The sequence below is a fragment of the Poecilia reticulata genome, linkage group LG5 (genome assembly GCF_000633615.1).
Source record: "Poecilia reticulata strain Guanapo linkage group LG5, Guppy_female_1.0+MT, whole genome shotgun sequence".
Classification (NCBI taxonomy): domain Eukaryota; kingdom Metazoa; phylum Chordata; class Actinopteri; order Cyprinodontiformes; family Poeciliidae; genus Poecilia; species Poecilia reticulata.
The window spans coordinates 14,826,592-14,827,573 of NC_024335.1; the positions used below are offsets into that span (position 1 = coordinate 14,826,592).

A 982-nucleotide genomic window follows, 5' to 3' on the forward strand; every position below is an offset into this window, starting at 1 on the left:
AATTTGAGGTAATTTTCCATACTTTCGACATTTACAATAACCCAGATTAAATATCACCTTCTTCACATTTTTTCACTCAAATGGTGATTGTGTGACTATAAAGTTAAACCCTGTCAAATRAATCTAAGTTTACTCATTTATGTCGCATCAACAAAATATCCTTATCTACTTCTTTCTGTTTTTCATCAGCATGTAGATGACCACAGTATTATTATGCCAGATCAGACAGTCATCAAAAAAGGTAAGTTTTCCCAAATTCTTTAAAGTTAGAATTTAGAAAAAAAGAGAGAAAGAGTGAAAAAGAAAATGAAAAGGAAAAAGRGTGCTCTTGTTTGAATTTGCTGCCTGGGGTACATTTGCCTTTGTAGTCTTTGTGCAGCCAATGCGGTAATTACTAGCAGGAATGGGAAATTATACAACAAGAACTGTGTTTTTTCACTCTATATTCCAAAAAAATACCATGCTTCTGATGGCATGTCAGGGCACTGAGTGCACAGAAGGAGGCAGCTTTTTGTCTTTTATTTGCACTACTGCTCTGCACGATGATAATCCGCATGTAGCCACGAGATGCACTCATCTAAGCTTGACATGATCCTCCACCTATTCTGTTAGTGAAGGTGCTTGAATGGATTCATCAGTGGGAAAGGAGCTGATCCCTGCTTTCAAATTCGCYCGGCTGTAGCTGACATGACGGGAAAATTGAGCAATCTGGCAGCCGGGCAGTGTTGAGTAAGGAGCAGAGGAGGAAGGCTTTGAATCATCTTTCAAGCTCTTTATGGCAAATCTGTTCTGATCACGTTTTCAGGAATTTAGGAGTTGGTCTTGAATCTGGAGTTGTGTTTGGCTGTTTGCAGGACCAGCTTCTGGTTGGGTGTGGCATTTGGGTTGCACTTGAAGGACAGTTTGGTAATCCATTGGGGCACGAATTGTGTTTTGTTGCTTTGACAACAGGGTCCAATAAAACTTCAGACAGACAGATAGA

General features: G+C 39.7%; 1 protein-coding gene across 1 annotated transcript in view; it reads left to right on the forward strand.

Annotated features, from left to right (window-relative positions):
* Positions 1 to 87: 87 nt before the first annotated feature.
* The window catches only part of tfap2c (transcription factor AP-2 gamma (activating enhancer binding protein 2 gamma)), a gene marked incomplete at its 5' end in the record, with an annotated part of 6,365 nt that continues 5,470 nt past the window's right edge, over positions 88 to 982 (forward strand). Inside the window, one exon of the mRNA XM_008409226.2 lies at positions 88 to 241. Within this exon, the coding sequence (XP_008407448.2) occupies positions 88 to 241 (154 nt within the window). The remainder of the gene's footprint in view (positions 242 to 982) is intronic.